Below are 19,988 nucleotides of genomic sequence, written 5' to 3'. Positions count from 1 at the left end.
GAGTTAACATACAGCCATATTAGACTGTATATCAGACCAAAAAAAAAGGGGGGGGAATAATAGTTTAACATGTAACATAATTATACACATATATTATTTTCACATAAATATGTGTAAAATAGATATTTATTTAAAATTACATATTCTGTATTATTGATTTTTTGTTACATAAATGCTATTATTTAAGCAAAACAACAATAGAGCTAGTTACTAGAGTCAATTGATAGTAGTTTATAGTACAACCAATTAAGCAAATAATATATGTGAGCAAAAATGTAACAATATTTTATAATGACAATATTATATAATATAGCCTTTGAAATAGCAATTGATATTTACCTCTTTTTAAAAAGTCTTTACTGGATATTTAAATTTTGCAGGCTTATTGTATAATATTAAGATTCATAAATGTAAGAATTTTCAAAAGGGGAATATAAATAAGAAAAATTAAAAGTTTGCCCTATACTTAATAAAAAATAATAATGACAGGATTCTTTCTTTCTTTTCTTTTCCTTTTTTTTAAACTAATGAATCACTGAACACTACATCAAAAACTAATGATGTACTATATGTTGGTTAATTGAACTTAATTTAAAAAAAAAAATAAAAGGATTCTTTCTGTTCTATGATATGGTCAGATATATTTTTGGCTCCTTCTTTTTCATTTTCCAGTTATATTTCTCTGTATTGCTTGCAACCTTTCAGACATCCTTCCTTTAACCAGCAGCAAAATGGAATAGAGCCAGATGTACAATTGCTTTTGACTTGAAGCTCTGCTTTATCAAGTCACATTTACTGAATTCAGGTGTCAGTCCATTGTGATGGCATCAGCAAAGATCTCCCACAAAAGCATTTGAACATGAATTACTTGGGTTTTTTTTTTTTAACTAGACACAGCAGCTTTTTAGACTTGTCGAAATTATTTTGCAGCTCTCCAAAAACATTCATTAGCTTTGTTTCTGTAGGTGTCTTCTGATAGACCAGGTACCTATCAGTCAGTTCCTTTGCATATTTAATTCATCATATAGGCTGCCCATTTCAAAAATGTTCATAATTTTTAAGCACTCTAAAGCACATTGGATGTCAGAAGTTAAATCTGTTTTTCTTAGGGAACATGGTTGAAAGCATAGAGGTAATTTGCTTTTGTGAAATCTAAGTTGAATTACAAATAAATTACGATTTTAACAAAGGTACTGAGAAGGTCCTGTTTCACTGCTTGCTTTTTTCTAGTTACATTTTTTGAGTTCTGAAGCAGTCTTATTTCCGAAAATATGAGTCATAGGTATAGTCAGTTCATGTTTTCCCCTAGGATTCACAAATTATCAAATTTTCAGAGAAACAGCATGTAAATTTCTGTTTTTACTGCAACCTTCTATTTTCCTTCTCAATGTATTTAAAAATTAAAGAAGTACATTATTGTCCAGCCTTTCAAGAGCAAGATTTTTTGCCAGGCCAGTATTCTAACACACCTCATAATACTGGTAACACTAAGAGCCATCTTATATGTGTCCATGTCTGAGGAAGCCATCGCCTTCCCATTTCATAAAGTTTTAAAAAAAATCCCATTACCAGCTTCCTTACATTTTGAGGAAACTAAAAGTGACCAAAAGGTTTCATCAGGAAAGCCTGTATATAACACTCTATTCAGTGTTGTGTCCAAGGTGTGTAGGATATTTAGCGGGTGAGATCTTTTCCTTTTCTTTGATAGGAAGCTTATAGACTGAATGGGATTTGCAGTTTACATTTGCACTGCCTGCTAACTATGCATATAGATCAACAAAGTCTAGTTTGGATTTGAGCAAGATAACAAATTTTTTTATGTTTTCTGTAATTTCATTAAAATCTGCGTAGAAATTAAGAAACTTATTTTAAACTTTTTAAAATCAAATTACCTAAGTGCTGGGGGATTATTTTGTTGCCTTATTCACTTGGTAAGATATGACAGAATCATTGCTACACTTAAGGGGTCAAAAAATGTTATAACAGTTCTCACATTTTTCTCCCACAGGACATTTTAGTGCAATCTGTGAATCAGGAAATGTAACTTCACTTGGTTTTGTAGAGCAATGAAGGGAATGAGTGATAGGGCAGTGCATGTTTGTTCCTATGGTGTGCCAAAGCTAATGCTAATTTGCTAGTTATTTTTGTCAGGACATTGGTGTCTTTTGGGGAGAGAAAAGTTGTTGTTGCTGTTGTTTTTAATTTGGGAAACAAAAAAATGTAGTTGATTTAAAAATACTTGCTTATTTTATCCAAGAAATTTGAGATTCAACCTCCAAATATGCTTTCACATCACCTTCTCCACCATACCTATTCCAAATTCTTTTTTTTAATTGAGATATAATTGACATATAACATTATATTAGTTTCAGGTGTACAATATAATGATTCAATATTTGTATACATTGTAAAATAATTGCTATAAGTCTAGTTAGCATCCATCACATACATAGCTACAGGTTTTTTTTCTTGTGATGAGAATTTTTAAGGTCTAGTCTCAGCAACTTTCAAATATGTAATACAGTATTGTTTACTATAGTTTCCATGCTGTACATTACACTCCTAGGAATTATTTATTTTATAACTGGAAGTTTGTACCTTTTGACCCCCTTCATCCATTTCACTCAACCCTCCACACCACTGGCAACCATCAATCTGTTCTCCATATCTATGAGCTTGTTTTTTCTTTTTCTTTTTTTCTTTTCTTAGATTCCACATATAAATGAGATCATACAAATATATTGTATTAGTGTCTGACTTATTTCACTTACCATAATGCTCTCAAGATCCATCCATGTCATTACAAATGGCAAGATTTCATTCCTTTTTATGGCTGAATAATATTCCATTGTATATATATTTGACCACATTTTCTTTATCCATTCGTTCATTGATGGACATTTAGGTTGTATTCATATCTTGTTTATTGTAAATAATGCTGCAGTGAACATGGGCAGTGCATATATAATTTTGAGGTAGTGTTTTCATTTTCTTTGGCTATATACCCAGAAGTGGAATTGCTGGATCATATGGTAGTTCTATTTTTAATTTTTTAACCACCCCCTCCATACTGTTTTCCATAGGGGCTGCATCACTTTATATTTTTACCAATGGTGCTCAAGGGTTCTCTTTTCTCCATATTCTTGCCAACACTTGTTATTTCTTGTCTCTTTGATAATAGCCATTTTAACATGTGTGAAGTGATATCTCCTTATGGTTTTCATTTGTGTTTCCCTGATCATTAGTGATGTTGAGCATTTTTCATGTACACCTTGGCCATTTGAATGTCTTTGGAAAAATTTCTATTGAGGTCTTGTGCCTAGGATTATTTGAGTTTTTTTGCTAGTGAGTTAGATGAATTCTTAATATATTTTGGATATTAACCCCTCATCAGATATATTATTGGCGAATATTTTCTGTCATTCAGGGGGTTACCTTTTAATTTTGTTGGTGATTTCCATTGCTGTGCAGATTTTTAGTTTGGTGTAGTCCCACTTATTTGTTTTTGCTTTTGTTGCCTTTACATTAAAAAAATTATCACCAAGATCGATATCAAGGAGCTTACCACCTATATTTTCTTCTAGGAGTTTTATGGTTTCAGGTACATTCAAGTCTAAAACATTTTAAGTTAATATTTGTTTATAATATAATATAGTCCAATTTCATTCTTTAGCATGTGAATATCCAGTTTTTTCAATACCATTTATTTAAGAGTCTGTCCTTTCCCTCATTTAATATTCTTGGCTCCTCCTTTGTTGTAAATTAATTGACCACATATGTGTGGGTTTATTTCTGCATCCAAATTATTTTCATCATATTGTATAATATGTTCTGTTTGGTTATTTATTTCTTTAATCCAGTTGTATGTGTCCTTCCATCTGTCATTAAAAATAGTCATTTAGCCTTCATGATCAGTGATGTCTGGGTCATACTGCTTAGTGTTGTAACCATTCTGATTATCATTATCTGAGCTCTTAGGAAACATGATTACAATATTGACAATATGAAAAATTAAATTAGCACTCTCTTGACACAAAGCACAACAGTTAATCCAAAGACTAAGTCAAAGATGGACTATTAAAGATTTCAATACCCTTAGATTGCACACTTAAGTCATATCACTCAGAATGAATCACAAATTACAATTGTCGACATCAGCAGAGTTAAAAACAGAAAATAAAGAAGGCAGGTAAGTTATGCTTTATTCTTTTGACACCAAAACAATGTTGCTTTTAATCCTTATTTTTTCAGCTTCCATATGGATTTTCTTCTTTTGCTTCAACCCTCCAAACCAGTTGCCATAACTCAAAAAATTTCCCATCTCAGGAATGGATTATTCAGTATTTGAGACTTTGTGTATGACAGCTTGGATCGTCCCAGGCAAATGTTCATGTTTGGTTTCCCTAGGTCACTCTGGGTCCTGATGGCAGTAGAATGGTGGTGCCTGAGCCTGGGATCAGAGGAAAACTTTCAATCCAGCTAGTTTCATTTAGTCAGCTGCCATAGAGTCTGTCTTCATCAATGCATTCGGGGGCCTGTAGGTCTGCTCTGAAAGCCCTGGGCTGGTATGCCATTGGCTGCATGCATTTTCTGTCCCCAAATGGTCCCTTTTGGGGCCCTGTACCCAAAGATGAGCCCTGGACTCAATGTGGGGGATGCTCTTGTGATGTCAAATGCATTTTGGGGCATAAAGATGAGAGGCAAGGTGATCTTAAGGAGCCCAGTTTCTTTAATACCCTTATTCTATTTATTTTGTATATCACTGATTTATCTTAACAAAATATGGCTTGGAAAAAACTAAAATTATGGAATTTATGATGGCTTTATTTATAGCCAATACATTATCAACTTTTGTTAATATTTCATGGATATTATCAAAGAATGTATAACCATTTTACAGCATTACATATATAGATATAACTACATAAATATACATATGTACATAATTGAATATATATGTGTATGTGTGTATATTAGTTACCTGTTATTTGTATATTCTAGAATCTAAATTCTCCTATATTTTTGTCTACTTGTCTACTTCATATATAAAATTATAAAGAGTATATTTTAATTTCACATTATAATTTTCCTTTCAAAATTTTTATGTAATCATAACTCCAGAAATTACCACTAATAATACTATACATTATTCCTGATTTTCAGGAGTTATTATCAATCTTTTAAATCCATGACAAACTAGTAGTAAAAAGAAATCCATTTGCATCTCTTTAATTTCATGAAGCTTCCCATTTACCTATGGTTATAGGAAATTTATAATTCTGTTGTGTATTGCTCTTTCATCACCCTTGACAATCTATTTTACTGATTTTTTTTCACCCTTTTTAACATACACACATATTTATATGTATGTTTACTTGTAAAATACACATAACTTAAAATTTACCATTTTAATAATTTTTAAGTCTATAATTCAGTGACATTGTCCATTGTTGTGCAACCACCATCCATCTCCAGAACTCTTCATCTTGCAGAACTGAAAGTGTATACTCATTAAATGATAACTCCCCAATCCCTTCTCCCCTAGCTCCTGGCAACCACCATTCTACTTTCTGTGTCTATGAATTTCACTACTTCTGAGACCCCATATAAGTGGAATCACACAGTATTTGTTATGTTGTATCTGGCTTATTTTACTTAGCACAATGTCCTTAAAGTTCATGTTGGAACATGTGTCATAATTCCTTTTTAAAAAATTTTTTCAAAAAATTTTATTTGAGAGAGAGAGAGAGAGAGAGAGAGCACAAGCAGGGGCGAGGAGCAGAGGTAGAAGCAGACTACCTGCTGAGCAGGAAGCCTGATGAGGGGCTTGATCCCAGGACCCTGAGATCATGACCCGAGCTGAAGGCAGATGCTTAACCAACTGAGCCACCCAGGCACCATAATTCCCTTTCTTTTTAAGGCTAATAATATTCCATTACATGTATGTACTACATTTTGCTTATCCATTCATCTGTCAATGGACAATTGGGTTACTTCCAAGTTTTAGTTATTGTGAATAATGCTGCTATGAACATGGGTGTTTAAGTATCTGTTTGAGTCCATGCTTTCAATAATTTGGGGTATATACCTAGATGTGGAATTGCTAGATAATATGGTAATTCTATGTTTAATTTTTTTGAAGAATCTCCATACTGTTTTCCACAGAGGATGCATTATTTTACATTCCCACCAACAGTGCACAAGGATTCCAGTTTCTCCACATCCTTGCCAAAACTTGTTATTTTCTGTTTTGTAAATAGTAGCCCTCCTGATGGGTGTAAGCTGATAACTCATTGTGGTTTTGATCTCTCTATAGGTATAGAATGATCTATGGATCAGAAATTACCTTTTTCATTTTTAAGAATATTATCATTTTGTTGAAAATTATTATCAGGGGCACCTGGGTGGCTCAGTCGGTTAAGTGGCTGCCTTTGGCTCAGGTCATGATCCCAAGGTCCTGGGATCGAGCCCCATGTCGGGCTCCCTGCTCAGCGGGGAGCCTGCTTCCCCTCTGTCCTTCTCCCTGCCTCTCTGCCTACTTGTGCTTTCTTTCTGCCAAATAAATAAATAAAATCTTAAAAAAAAAAGAAAATTGTTATTAGAAGGTCTTTCTGTCATTGTATTTTTAATTTGTTACTTTTTACATATAGGAAGCCTACAGATTTTTGTGCATGCATTTTATCAATGGGTTATCACTATTTTCAAAAGTCTTTTAGATTTTAAGGCAGTTAACTGATGTAACTGCAATTAATAATTTTTCCACATCTTTTTAATAATAATAATTTCTTTATTTCCTCTTCTTTAGTTAATCTCCACCCCCATCTCATAATTGCCCTGGGTAATGCCCTGGGCCCATTCAGAATAAAAGGAAAAAATCACAAAAGAGGTGATCATTATTTTACTCCTAGGAAAACTTCTAATATTTTATCATGAAAAGGATGCTGCTTTTGATTCAATATGTTTATTTTATTGAGAAAATATTTATCTCTTCCAATTGTATTTAAAATCAGGAATGTCTTTTGGGTTTTATTAAATATGTATATGACATCTATTAACTGATCATATTATTTTTGTATTGCCTTTGAAGATTTTCTAGTACTAAACCACCTTGTCTTTTAGCCTGAAGTTCTCTAGACTATTAGGTAGTGAATGTTTCTGAGAAGGAAAGTTTTAATAGGAGTTCCACAGCTATTTCTTTCTCCCTTTAAGGAATGCTCTGGGGACTAAACAACCTCATCTATATTTTCATGAAAACACACTGTATTCATCTGCTTGAGCTATCATAACAAAATACCACAGACTGGGTGTCTTAAACAATAGAAAGTAATTTTCTCACAGTTGTGGAGGCTAGAAATCTATGATCAGGGTGCTGGCAAATTTGTTTTCTAACTCTCTTCCTGGCTTGCACATGATCGCCTTCTTGCTGAGTCCTTGCATGGCCTTTTCTCGGTGTATGTGGGGAGAGAGTACTCTCTGGTCTAACTAATTCCATCAGATTAGGACCTCAACCTTATGACCTCACTTAACCCTAAATACCTCCCAAAGGTCTTCTCTCCAAGTACCATCACACTGAGTATTAGGGCTTCAATTCATCATATGAATTTTGGGGAACAATTCAGTCCATAAAATTCCATCCCATAGTCCTCTCAAATTCATGTCCTCCTTGTATGCAAAATACAGGTACCCCCATTTCAGTAGCTCCAAAAGTCTTAACCCATTCTGGCACTGATTCCAAATACAAAGTTTCATCTAAGTATCATGTAAATCAGGTATACACGAGACACATATGATTTATCCTGAGGCAAAATTCCTTCCTATTGTGAGCCCATAAAACCGGACCAGTTATGTGCTTCCAAAAAACAGTAGTGACACAGGCATAGGATAGACATTCTCATTCTGAAAGAAAGAAATTGGAAAGAAGGACAGGATGACAGATCCCAGTAAATACAAAATTTAGCAAGCTAACTTCCATTAGATTTTTAAAAAAATTTTATTATGTTATGTTAATCACCATACATTACATCATTAGTTTTTGATGTAGTGTTCCATGATTCATTGTTTGCCTACAACACCCAGTGCTCCATTCAGTATGTGCCCTTTAATACCCATCACCAGGCTAACCCATCCCCACCCCCCGAACCCTCAGTTTGTTTCTCAGAGTCTCTCATGGTTTGTCTCCCCCTCCAATTTTCCCCCCTTCATTTTTCCCTTCCTGCTATCTTCTTCTTGTCCTTCTTCTTTTTTTTTTTTAAACATATATTGTATTATTTGTTTCAGAGGTATAGGGGAGACCATTAGATTTTTGTTTCAAGAATATCCTCTTTGGCTTGATATTCTGTCCTCCAAGCCCACTGTAAGTGGCAGCATCATCCCATAGTCCTCAGTGACATCTATCCCACCCCTTTGGCCCTGCCCACACAACACTTTGCAGCCTCCCTGTCTCCCAGGCACTGGGCTGGGGCAGCCTAGCTGAAATCAAGGAGGGATGCTCCTGGGCCTGTGATGGGAGAGAAAACCCTGATGATTTCTTAATCATCTTTGGAGCGTTTTTCTCTTTTCTTGAAGAATGAAGTATATCGGCAGCCAAATAGCTGTATTGTCCCATCCTATTCCCTTTGGTCCAACTTGGCAGTGTTTCTGCCTTCATGGATCTCATCCCTATTCCTTGCTTCTGCTGAGATGGCTGCTAAGATGCAATAATCTCAATATCAAATGACTTGCCAGCCACACATTGGGCATTCTCTCTAAAACATGTTTCCTCATTTTTTGCAATGGTTAGGCTGAGAATTCTCCAGGTCTCTAAGTTCTGATTAACACTTCCTCAACTCATCAATCCACTCTCACATTTACTGTAAGCAGTTGGGAGGACCTGAGCTGTACCTTCAACATTTTGCTTAGAAATCTCCTCAGCTAATTATCCAGTTTCATTACTCAAAAGTTTTATCTTGTGAAGCACTGGGGCAGTTTAAGAGGAGCACATTGAACCATGATCATGCATGACTGTAGCTGGGGGGTGGCTCCTCTACCTGTCAGCTTCCTCATTGTTTCAACTGGCAGAGAAGTGATAGAACAGTATTCTATACCAAATTAAAACAACAACAACAAGAACATGCTAATAAATTGTGGAGAAAGCAGAGTTTGATACATTATAAACCCAGATAGGTGGCTGATATGTACAAAGAGGTGGAAGTTGAGGAGCCACATAGATCAGATGCTCAGGAATGAAAACAGATGTCAGCTGAGAATGAATAAGAACTGATGAGGAGGAGGACCTGGGTGGCTCAACCGGTTAACCATCAGACTCTTGATTTCAGCTCAGGTTGTGATCTCAGGGTCTTGAGATCAAGCCCTGCATCAGCTCTGCACTCAGTGGGGAGTCTGTTGGAGATTCTCTCTCTCTCTCTCGCTCTCTGGCCCTCCCCCACAACCACTTGCAGGTGCACACACGTGCTCTCTCTCTCTCAAATAAATAAATAAATCTTAAAAAAAAAAACTGATGAGAAAAATGTGACATTAACATTAGTTGGAAAGAAATGTGGGTCAAAGCCAGACTTAGCCATGCATTCTACAAAATAATTATAGAGCCATTTTAACAATTTCCTATTGCTATATATTTGACTAAAGGACTTAGTTAAATAATTGTTATTTAGTGACTACTAATTTTTAATTTTTAGAAAAAGATTTTAGTAATGTAAGAGAAATTAAATACCACACTTCCCAGATTTAATTCTCATATTTAGGTACAATCCCAATACTCTCTGTGATATACATGTTTAAATTTTGGATAAGTTATATCAGAAAGAAATTGAGGAAATGTTTGTAGGTATTAAACATGTGCTTATGAAAGATTATCTTCAGTCAAATAAATCACTATATGATGTAATGTTGAAACTCATAGACATCAGTAAAGCACTAGTAACAGTCCATTTTATATGTTAATTTAATAATATTTATTATATTTATAATATATGTGAGTGAAATGTTTAGTGTTGGAAATAATGTTGGTAATGATATCCTCTCCACATTTTTGTTTGGTTAATACAATCTCTAACATAATATGAGATGGTTATTTTCCATTATAGGTAAAAGCTACTTGTGGGAACAAAATACCACTCCTTCAAAACACCGATTTCTACTCATTTTCTACATTTCTCTACCTGTGCTCATCATCACTGCCATTGTTTTAATAAAGCAGAATAAAATAAGAGAGCTGTGCTACAGAGAGGAAACTGAAAGTGAGAGGTATATATATATGTTTATTCTTACTAAATTCAATGAGTCAAGAAAAATGTACTCATGTTTCATCAGGAATAATCTAAGATTGTAGGTAGAACAATATGAGGAGAGGTCCAGGGATACATTTCAAACCAGTGTGATGTCCTCCCTTTTTTTAGTTTTACTCATTACTAAAACCATTCATTTTACCATTAGTATCGCTTGAAGAGGAGATATGACTGCCAAGAATAAAGTGGGGATTTATTCAGCCACTTAGTCAGCCAACACTGTCTAAATAGTCTTATTAATAGTCTGCTGTCCAAAGGCTTCTGAGAATATATAACGCTGCATTTAAAGGGAACTTTCAAAAGATAAATTTTTTAGATACAAAATCTCAGACAACTCTATTAGAATAGCTCTCTCAACTGAAAATGGTATTTATGAACCTGCTTCCAAAATATTTATTTTCCTAAGTATTGATGCTGCTATTTGTAAAGTCATTTCTTAACCAGAAATTACACGTGTAGTTCAAAACACAGGTGATGAGACAGGAGGCAGCATCATGAAATGGGAAAGAAATTACATTTAGCCTCAGAAAACTTAGTTTTAAATCCTAAATCTTGCATGCAGAAACTATAATACCTTGAGCAAGTGGTTTAATCTCTATGTTCTTAAAATTATTCTCTATAACTCTATAAAATGGGAGATAATAATAGCTTTCCAATGTATCATAAATTTTTGGGTATACCAAATCAGTAAGTGAAATCACCACATTATCTGTAATCAGTTACATAAATATTTAGATATAGCTATTAAGCCTCTTACTCATAATTTACTGTATTCTCCCATAGAAGTATTTACATCTAGTTTAACTTCCAGGAAATGACAGGAAGAGAAAACACAAATATGTGTTATGAGAGACAGAAAAAAAAAATAGAAATTTATAGAAAAATTAACTTAAATTTTGACTGCCACTTTAAGGTTTTGGCTTAATTTGACCTGAGGAGTTATGGGTGTCATAGAATCAGAGGGCATGTCTATACAAATGTGGTCCTATAAATAATTGAATAAATGTAAAATGAAGATGAGAGGAGTTAATCAACAAAGCAAGATGGATGATGGCATTTCTTCTAATATTTAGCATCCATCTTTAGATGAATGGATAAAGAAGATGTGGTATATATACACAATGGAATATTACTCAACCATAAAAAGAATGCTATCTTACCATTTGCAACAACATGAATGAACCTAGAGGGTATAATACTAAGTGAAATAAATCAATCAGAGAAAGACAAATACCATATGATTTCACTCATATGTGGAATTTAAGAAATAAAACAAAGGAACAAACAAAATTTAAAAAAAGACAAACAAAAACACAGACTCTTAAATACAGAAAACAAACTGGTTGCCAGAGGGGAGGTGGGTGAGGCGGATAAGTGAAAGAGATGAAGGGGATTAAGAGTACACTTACCTTGATGAGCACTGAGTAATGTATAGAATTGTTGAACCATTATATTGTACACCTGAAACTAATATAACACTCACTGTATGTTAATCTACTTAAAGAAAAGAAAAAAAAAGAACAGTATCTGTTTTATTTTGTTGGAAGGAGACATTTTATTTAATGAATCACTGTTTCTTTGAAAAATATTCTTCATTCAAATAGCCACTTAGTTGTTCAAAATTTTTAAATTTCTCCACTTAAAATAAATTTTGTCAATTTAATAGATCTGTGTCAGAAGAAAGCAGCAGTAACAGCAAGTTATCCCTCAGTGTAAGGTGAGTCTAGAACAATGTGATTAGCCATTGTGCATTGTAATTTTTTTTTTTTTTTGGTGCATTGCATGTTTTGATCATTGTTTAGGAGCACTACAAAATTCTTAATTTGAAACCAAAACATTTGTTCATAATATGCTTTATGGTTTTCACTGTTATTTAGTGTTATAAACAATAAAACTTGTTTTCATGATATCTCAACCTCTCCTCCCCAACCTACACTAAAGGAGTGATTTTTGTGTACACACACAAGCATCAATAATCACATACTTTGTGGAATTTTTATTTTGAGCATTGGTAAGGAGCATTTATATCTTAATGACATTTTACTGCCAAATACAAAGAGGACTGATATTATAAGGGATATCACTTATGCTTATAGTTATAATATTATCTCAGAAAAAAAATTACTGTTAGTAAGATAAAGCTCACTCATTTTACTGTCTTAACTCATTTGGGAAAGTAAATTTAGAGATCAGACTATGGAGTAATCATAACATTTTATAAAATTATGTATTCCCCCTTTATTATCAGTATATAAAAATTTCCCTTACCACATGATGGATAGAATATAAAAGGAGATAATATTTTATATAGCATCCCAGGTTATTTTTCAAGTTATGTCTTCATCCTTGCAGTACAAAGTTGCATGCTCTGATATTCATGTAACAAATGTTGAAATAAATGTCTGAACTGAGGACATTCCTAATTTTAAGAGAAGCACTATAAATAAAATAAGATAAAAACAGAGAGGGAGACAAACCATAAGAGACTCTTAACTATAGGGAACAAAGTGGGGATTAATGGAGGAGAGGTGGGTATGGGATGGAGTAATTGGATGATGGGCATTAAGGAGGGCACTTGATAGAATGAGCACTGGGTGTTATATGCAACTAATGAATCACTAAATTCTACCCCTGAAACTAATAATACACTATATGTTAACTAAATTGAATTTAAATAAAAAATTTTAAAAAATAAAAGAAGCACTATTAAATATGGACAATCACCTTCTTAATCCTATTGTCATGGCAGACTGTTTAGGTTCTACAAAAATTAGTCATAATGTTACTCTCAAGGCAAGACTATACTTCAATCCCTTCAATCACAATGAAATGCATATTACAGGATAGAGAACAATCAAATGGGTTTTTCCCATTATAATCTCTATCAAAAAAGATAGAAAAAGAAGAAATAATTGCACTTGAAGACAGTGGATGGGAAGAAATAATTAAGGAATGAGCAGAAATAAATGAAAAGGAAAATAAACAGAAAAATAACAAAAAATGAGCAAAGAGAGATGCTGATTCTTGAAAAGATTAATGCATATAATTAACTAAAAGTACACTGTGTATAAACCTTTCAAGTAACATCTTTTTTCATTAAGACATAAGTGTATGTAAATAGGTTTAGAAAGATATGAGAATATCTCTATGCTTAACTCATTGGAATGTGTATAATGTGTCCTTCACCTAACATCTTCTTTCATTAAGACAAGTGTTTGTAAACATTATCTGTTGAAGCAGATGGGAATAGAAAAAAAAATTATCCAGTAGTCCAAAATAAAAAGACTAAGGTTATAATATACCAATATCAAGTAATTAAATTACATATTTTTTAATCTTTTGGACATTAGAAGAAAAGAGAATACTGGTGATAACTTAAAATCAATAAATTTAAATTTTTAGGTGAAATATATGCATTTTTCCAAAAACACATCTTTCCATCTTTCCCAAAATAGAATAGAGGAAAATTGAAAATATGAATAAGTCTTCCATTAAAGATTTGGAAACTGTCATTTGAAACTTTCTCACAAAGTTAATACTTGGGCATATTGTTTTCCATGGCATTCGTCGGGAACAAAAGAGCCAAGATGAACTGAGCCAGCACTTGCTTAATCACATCATCTTATATTGCATTGAAAAAACAAGTCACAGTACCAAACTCAGTGAGTGGATGTGTGTAATGTACTCCACCCACTCTAATAGGAGATATTAAAAAGCCACATGGCAAAAACTATGGATGAATAATCATATACTAGGAAAAGAGTGAAGAGTTGGGAAAATAATTCAAACCATTACATCTTCCAAATATTTAAAAAAAGAAGTAGTACCTATCTTACACATACTCATCTGGAAAATATAAAAAGAAGAAGCATTTCCTAAGTTTTCCTATGTGGCTAATCTAACTTTATTTTTTTTTAAATTTAAATTCAATTAGCCAAGGTATAGTAATCATTAGTTTTTGATATAATGTTCAATGACTCATTAGCTTAGTATATCTAGTCTAACTTTAATACCAAAACTTGACAAAGGCAATACTGGAAAGGAAAATTAACAGATTAATTTCTGATTAAAGATGCAGGAATTTTAAACAAAACATTTCCAACTAAATCTAGTTAACATTGTAGAAGATAAATAAATAGCCATGGAGGGGGAGAGTGATCTAGGAATGAAAGGTCGGTTTAAAATTAAAAAGCCAATACAATGTAATTCACCATATTAATAGAAAATGAGAAAAATTATGTGATCATTTTTATAGGTGAAGAAAAAATATCCTTTCACTATAAAAATTCCCACTTAACTAGTGATAAAAGAGTTATTGTAATGTGATAAAGGAAATTTGAAACAAGAAAACACATAGCAAACATTCCAGTTAATGATGAAATTGTGAATGTTTCTTCCTGAGATCGGGAACATATTCATTTCACAATGTATTCCTTCTCAACATTGTATGGATGATCCTAGCCAGGAAAATAAGGTAAGAAAAAAAAAGTAGAAAGATTGGAAATGAAGAATGAATGATGTCCTTGTTTGTAGATGATATGGCTCTGTACATAGAAAATTCTAAGAAATTACAAACCAATTAGAATTAATAAATGAACATAAGGTGCCTGTCAGTTGTCTTTTAGTTTTGTTGACTGTTTCCTTTGCTCTGCAAAACCTTTTTATCTTTTTAAAAATTTTTTTATTGTTATGTTAATCACCATACATTACATCATTAGTTTTTGATGTAGTGTTCCATGATTCATTGTTTGTGCATAACACCCAGTGCTACATGCAGAGCGTACCCTCTTTAATACCCAAAACAGGCCAACCCATCTTCCCACCCCCCTCCCCAGTACAACCTTCAGTTCGTTTTTCAGAGGCCATCATCTCTCATGATTCGTCTCCCCCTCCGATTTCCCCCGCTTCATTCTTCCCCTCCTACTATCTTCTTCTATTTTTTTTCTTAACATATATTGCATTATTTGTTTCAGAGGTACAGATCTGTGATTCCACAGTCTTGCACAATTCACAGCGCTCACCATAGCACATACCCTCCCCAGTGTGTATCACCCAGCCACCCCATCCTTCCCACCCACCCCCACTCTAGCAACCCTATTTGTTTCCTGAGATTAAGAATTCCTCATATCGGTGAGGTCATATGATACATGTCTTTCTCTGATTGACTTATTTTGCTCAGCATAACACCCTCCAGTTCCATCCACGCCGTTGCAAATGGCAAGATCTCATTCCTTTTGATGGTTGCATAATATTCCATTGTGTATATATATACCACATCTTCTTTATCCATTCATCTAATTTGTTGGCATATAATTGCTCATAATATGTTCTTATAATTGTTCGCATTTCTTTGGTGTTGATTGTGATCTCTCCTCTTTCATTCATGATTTTATTTATTTGGTCATTTCTCTTTTCTTTTTGGTAAGTCTGGACAGGGGTTTATCAATCTTGTTAATTCTTTCAAGGAACCAGCTCCTAGTTTCGTTAATCTGTTCTACTGTTCTTTTGGTTTCTATTTCATTGATTTCTGCTCTGATCTTTATTATTTCTGTTCTCCTGCTGGGTTTAGGCTTTATTTGCTGTTCTTTCTCCAGCTCCTTTAGGTGTAGGGTTAGGTTGTATATTTGAGACCTTTCTTGATTCTTGAGAAAGGCTTGTATTGCTATATACTTTCCTCTTAGGACTGCCTTAGCTGCATCCCAAAGATTTTGCACAGTTGTGTTTTCATTTTCATTTGTTTTCATGAATTTTTAAAAATTCTTCTTTAATTACCTGGTTGACCCATTCATTTTTTAGTTTGATGCTCTTTAGCCTACACGTATTTGAGTTCTTTCCAACTTTCCTCTTGTGATTGAGTTCGAGTTTCAAAGCATTATGGTCCAAAAATATGCAGGGAATGATCCCAATTTTTTGATACTGGTTGAGAGAATATTCCATGTGCACTAGAGAAGAATGTGTATTCTGTTGCTTTGGGATGGAATGTTCTGAATATATCTGTGAATTCCATCTGGTCCAGTGTGTCATTTAAAGCCCTTATTTCCTTGTTGATCTTTTGCTTAGATTTCATTTTCATCTTTTGCCTCATTTCACTGAGGGGTTGTTAAAGTCCCCCACTATTATTGTATTGTTTTCGATGTGTTTCTTTGCTTTTGTTATTAATTGGCTTATATAATTGGCTGCTCCCTTGTTAGGGGCATCGATATTTACAATTGTTAGATCTTCTTGTTGGATAGACCCTTTAAGTAGGATATAGTGTCCTTTCTCATCTCTTGTTACAGTCTTTGGTTTAAAATCTAATTTGTCTGATATAAGGATTGTCACCCCAGTTTTCTTTTGGTGTCCATTAGCATGGTAAATGGTTTTCCACCCCCTCACTTTCAATCTGGGGGTGTCTTTGGGTCTAAAATGAGTCTGTTGCAGACAGCCTATTGATGGGTCTTGTTTTTTTATCCAATCTGATAGCCTGTGTCCTTTGGGGCATTTAGCCCATTTACATTCAGGGTAACTATTGAAAGATATGAATTTAGTGCCATTGTATTACCTGTAAGGTGACTATTACTGTATATTGTCTCTGTTCCTTTCTGGTCTATGTTGCTTTTAGGCTCTCTTGCTTAGAGGACCCCTTTCAATATTTCTTGTAGGGCTGGTTTCATGTTTGCAAATTCCTTTAGTTTTTCTTTGTCCTGGAAACTTTTTATTTCTCCTATTTTCAATGACAGCCTAGCTGGATATAGTATTCTTGGCTGCATATTTTTCTCATTTTGTGCTCTGAATATATCATGCCAGTGCTTTCTATCCTGCGAGGTCTCTGTGGATAAGTCTGTTGCCAATCTAATGTTTCTACCCTTGTGGGTTACAGATCTCTTCTCCTGAGCTGTTTTCAGGATTTTCTCTTTGTCTCTGAGACTCGTAAGTTTTACCATTAGATGTCTAGGTGTTGACCTATTTTGATTGATTTTTGAGGAGGGTTCTCTGTGCCTCCTGGATTATGATGCCTGTTTCCTTCCCCAAATTAGGGAAGTTCTCTGCTATAATTTGCTTCAGTATACCTTCTGCCCCTCTGTCTCCTTCTTCTTCTGGGATCCCAATTATTCTAATATTGTTTTGTCTTATGGTATCGCTTATCTCTCGAATTCTGCCCTCATGATCCTGTAGTTGTTTATCTCTCTTTTTCTCAGCTTCTTTATTTTCCATCATTTGGTCTTCTATATCACTGATTCTTTCTTCTGCCTCATTTATCCTAGCAGTTAGAGCCTCCATTTTGATTGCACCTCATTAATAGCTTTTTTGATTTTGACTTTAGATTTTAGTTCTCTTATTTCTCCAGAAAGGGTTTCTCTAATAACTTCCATGCTTTTTTCAAGCCTAGCTAGTATCTTTAAAATCATCATTCGGAACTCTAGTTCTGACATGTTACCAATGTCTGTATTGATTAGGTCCCTGGCAGTCAGTACTGCCTCTTGTTCTTTTTTTTGAGGTGATTTTTCCCATCTTGTCATTTTGTCCAGAGGAGAATAGATGAATGAGAGAACAATATGCTAGCAGGGTAACAATGTCCCCAGAAAAATATACACTAAACAAATCAGAAGAGAACTGAAACTGGGGCATAAGAAAGGGAAAGAAAGAAAAAAAGAAAAAAAAGAAAAAGAAAAAGATAAAAACAAACAAACAAAGAAAAAAATAGAATATGAAGTTATGATTAGGCTGGTGCATAGATCAGTGCCACACATTAGATTTTGGGTGTATTTTGGTCTGTTAGAAGAAAGTGCCTCCCAAAATTTTAAAGAAAGAAAAACTTATATATGTACAAAAATAAGGGTAAATACAATGAAGGGATGGAATATGACTGTAAAGATAAAAATTATAAAAGATTTTATAAAAGGAATTGTTAAGATAAGAAGTTGGTTGAAAAAAGAAAGAAGAGTATTTAAAAAAAGAAAAAAAAAGGGAGAGCATGTGATCAGGCAGGAGACTAGAATAAAGCCATACACTAGAGATTTAGGGCACATTTTGATCTGTTAGAAGAAACTGTATCCCAAAATTTTAAAGAGAGAACAACTTAAATATATATATCAAAAATAAGGTTAAGTACTCTGAAGGGATAGAATATGACTCTAAAAATGAAAAATAAAAAGGATTTTTAAAAAAAGGGATCGATAAAATGTTGGTTGAAAAAGGGAAAAAGAAAAATTCAAAAAAAAAGAAAGAAAAAGAAAGTTAAAAAATAAATTAACTTTGAAAGACTAAAGAGTCATGGGAAAAAAGCCATGAATTCTATGTGCAGTATTCACCTAGTGCTGGAGTTCTGCTGTTCTCATTGATCGGTAAACTTGGTCTTGGCTGGCTGTTCTTGCTGATCTTTTGGGGGAGGGGCCTGTTGCCGTGGTTCTCAGATGTCTTTGCTGGAGGTGGAATTGCCCTGCCCCTGCTGGGTCTGGGCTAAGTAATCTGCTCGGTTTTGCTCTCGAGAGCTTTTGTTCCCTGCAAGCTTTCCGTACAGCTTTGGAGGCCAAGAGTGAAAATGGCGGCTTCCCAATCTCCACCCCGGAGGAGGTGAGAACTTGGGGCCCCACTCCTCAGTGAGCTCCCAGAGAAAAGCAATCAATCACTCCTGTGACCGAGCGTTTCTATCTCTGGCACCTGACCCCGTGTGGAGTCTCCAAACCCAGCAGGTCCCTGCCGTGTGCTCTCACATGGCTCCTCCCAGGGGAGGAAGGGGAGTCTCCCCAGATCTGCTGCTTGTTGAGTCCCTGCTGGAAGAGTAGTGGCTCGACTGTGCCATGCATTACGGTTTATGGCAACCCCAAGCTGAGAGCCCACTTGTCAGCTCTGTCTCTGCAGCTGGCTTCCCCGCTCTGATACCTGGGAGCTCTGCCGCACTCAGGCACCCCTGGTCTTTCTGTGACCCCAAGGGTCCTGAGACCACACTGTCTCAGTGAGGGTTCCACCCCCGCTTAGCCACTGGAGCGACATCCCACACCGGAGCCAACTTCTAAAATTTCCGATTTTGTGCTCCACTGCTCTCTCACTTGCCAGAGGCAGCCGATGGAGGCCCCTTTCCCCACCGTCTATCTTCCCGAATATCACCTCGGATTCACTTCTCCACACGTCATACCTTCCAGAAAGTGGTCGCTTTTCTGTACAGAGAATTGTTGCTATTCTTTTCTTTGATCTCCTGTTGAGTTCATAGGTGTTCAGAATGGTTTGATCCCTATCTAGCTGAATTCCTGGGACCAGAAGAAATTTAGGTCTCCTACTCCTCTGCCATCTTGCTCCTCCCCTCCTCCATTTGCTATACTTTTAAGTTTAAATCTTAACTTCTTCTCTTCCAACTCAGTAATCTATGTGTATGTAGGTTTCTGTATATTTAACATAAACTCAATAAAAATATTTTTTTATATACATGGATAGGGAAAATTGAGAAAAAGTTTCTGAAATTCATATGAAAAACAAATAATGGTATCCAGATAAACTTTACTACTAACAATGGATAAAATATAGAGCTTTTTATTTTCAAAAAACATCTTTCTGATTTTAAATGTAGTATCAAATATTAATTAAAATATCTCAGATACTTTGGTAGATATACATATTAAGAAGTTTCTTGTAATCGCAATACCCAAAGAAAATTTCCATTAACAATATAGATGCATATCTTTTTAAATGTTTTTCTAAGCAAAACATAAAAATACTTATACTTTTTTT

The 19,988-nt window shown here is 34.5% G+C and overlaps 1 protein-coding gene across 1 annotated transcript in view; it reads left to right on the top strand.

The window, feature by feature from the left end:
- Window positions 1-19,988, top strand: part of LOC118552477 (disintegrin and metalloproteinase domain-containing protein 5-like) — a 163,394-nt gene that overhangs the window by 142,148 nt on the left and 1,258 nt on the right. The window contains exons 15-16 of the mRNA XM_036118922.2: window positions 10,083-10,242; window positions 11,950-12,000. Of these exons, the coding sequence (XP_035974815.2) occupies window positions 10,083-10,242; window positions 11,950-12,000 (211 nt within the window). The remainder of the gene's footprint in view (window positions 1-10,082; window positions 10,243-11,949; window positions 12,001-19,988) is intronic.

The sequence above is a fragment of the Halichoerus grypus genome, chromosome 3 (genome assembly GCF_964656455.1).
Source record: "Halichoerus grypus chromosome 3, mHalGry1.hap1.1, whole genome shotgun sequence".
In the NCBI taxonomy this organism is placed as follows: Eukaryota; Metazoa; Chordata; class Mammalia; order Carnivora; family Phocidae; genus Halichoerus; species Halichoerus grypus.
The sequence above is the reverse complement of the archived record's forward strand: the minus strand, read 5'-3'. Positions and strand labels throughout refer to the sequence as shown.